Source organism: Oratosquilla oratoria, chromosome 2 (genome assembly GCF_046742065.1).
Source record: "Oratosquilla oratoria isolate Oo_2021 chromosome 2, ASM4674206v1, whole genome shotgun sequence".
In the NCBI taxonomy this organism is placed as follows: domain Eukaryota; kingdom Metazoa; phylum Arthropoda; class Malacostraca; order Stomatopoda; family Squillidae; genus Oratosquilla; species Oratosquilla oratoria.
Genome location: NC_134778.1, coordinates 23,987,948 through 23,989,358, shown reverse-complemented (window position 1 = coordinate 23,989,358; position 1,411 = coordinate 23,987,948). Strand labels below are relative to the sequence as shown.

The following is a 1,411-nucleotide window of genomic DNA, read 5'->3' as shown; positions in this document are numbered from 1 at the left end:
GCTTTCCCTAACTGGCCATTCCTTCTGAATCCAGTGTCTGTCTTTGGCTCTGCTGTTCCAGAGGCAGATAAAGCAAGGAAATTTTGTATACCCACCTTGCTGTCCTAGCAAAAAATTGACCATTTTTAGATCAACACAGATGATCCATTTGTGTTCTTCATATTTGAGTAGCTCCAAAACCGTTTTGATGTGTTCATATTTTTCTTTCAGGTGTACTGAGTGTCCTATGGGTATTGCGCCAAAGATGTTGCCTATATGTAATAAAACATACTTCAGACTCCGCTTAGAGCTATCTATAAAGAGGCGCCACTCTTTCGGATCATAACCTGGAGCTCCCATCGCGGTGACTAATCCAGGAATATCACAACAGTAGACGAAGTCAAATTTAGAATCAAATAACTGTAAGAGGTTCTTTTCTCTGTTGCGAAAGAATGTTACCTTTGTGTATATTTTCAGCAAGTTTTTATCTTTTAACCGTGAAGCCAACAATTCTGACAGCTTTTTAGACAGACACAGATCTCGAACTAAGTCATTGAGTTCTGCTTGGCTAAATGTTTCCGGTTCTGTTGATATACCTGCAAAATCTAAGTCATTTCTGTTAGTTGACTCCTCTGTGACCTCAGTGTCACATTCACTGTCAGATTCAACAGAAGCAAGTTGAGTGAAGATAGGCTTTGGAACATCATCTGAATGGGGCACAGGCCTGATTGCTGAATCTAGACTAGGGTATGTGATAAGATGACGAGTTTTACTAGTGAAACCAGCAACACGAGTCACGCAAAAGTAACAGTCTGTGACATGGTCCCGTGGCTCACGCCATATCATCGGAATACCGAATGTTATTTTGTCTTTTCCTTTAGTCCATTGACGCAAGTTTTCTTCGCAGGAATGACATACCTTATGCGGTGCCCATGGTTGGTCTTGATCTCCAAGTTTCACTTTAAAGTAGCAAAAGTAAGCTCTCTTCACAAATTCACCAATGTTCCTTCTTTGCTTTGGAGCTGTCAATGCACCACAAATGTAGCAGAATGAATCCGGGCACGTCACACATTTCCTTCTACTTGCTATAGAGGCCATGTTTCCTTTGATTGAAGTCAACACTGTTTATAGAATGATCACACCTGGAAAAGAAATATATATTTTTTTTTAATGAAATAAAATAATAATGCGCACACAAATCTATATTTGACGCACTGATGTAATTAAGAATAGTATTTGATGAATGTAAACTAATATGCTTATTACCTCCCTTTGCTATTTTCAGAACATGTCACCTGATATGTAAATTGCCGCGTACCATCAAAACTAGACCTGATCTGCACAAACGAATGCCATTTTCAGAATCTGTGACCTCAAATCTACCAGAATCAAGTGTCAGAACTCATGCAACCGAAAGTGTGTTCCCCAGTGT

At 39.5% G+C, this 1,411-nt stretch overlaps 1 protein-coding gene across 1 annotated transcript in view; it reads right to left on the bottom strand.

Annotated features, from left to right (window-relative positions):
• LOC143033794 (uncharacterized) overlaps window positions 1-1,077 on the bottom strand; it is a 1,695-nt gene extending 618 nt beyond the window's left edge. Inside the window, exon 1 of the mRNA XM_076199290.1 lies at window positions 439-1,077. Within this exon, the coding sequence (XP_076055405.1) occupies window positions 439-1,077 (639 nt within the window). The remainder of the gene's footprint in view (window positions 1-438) is intronic.
• Window positions 1,078-1,411: the final 334 nt, after the last annotated feature.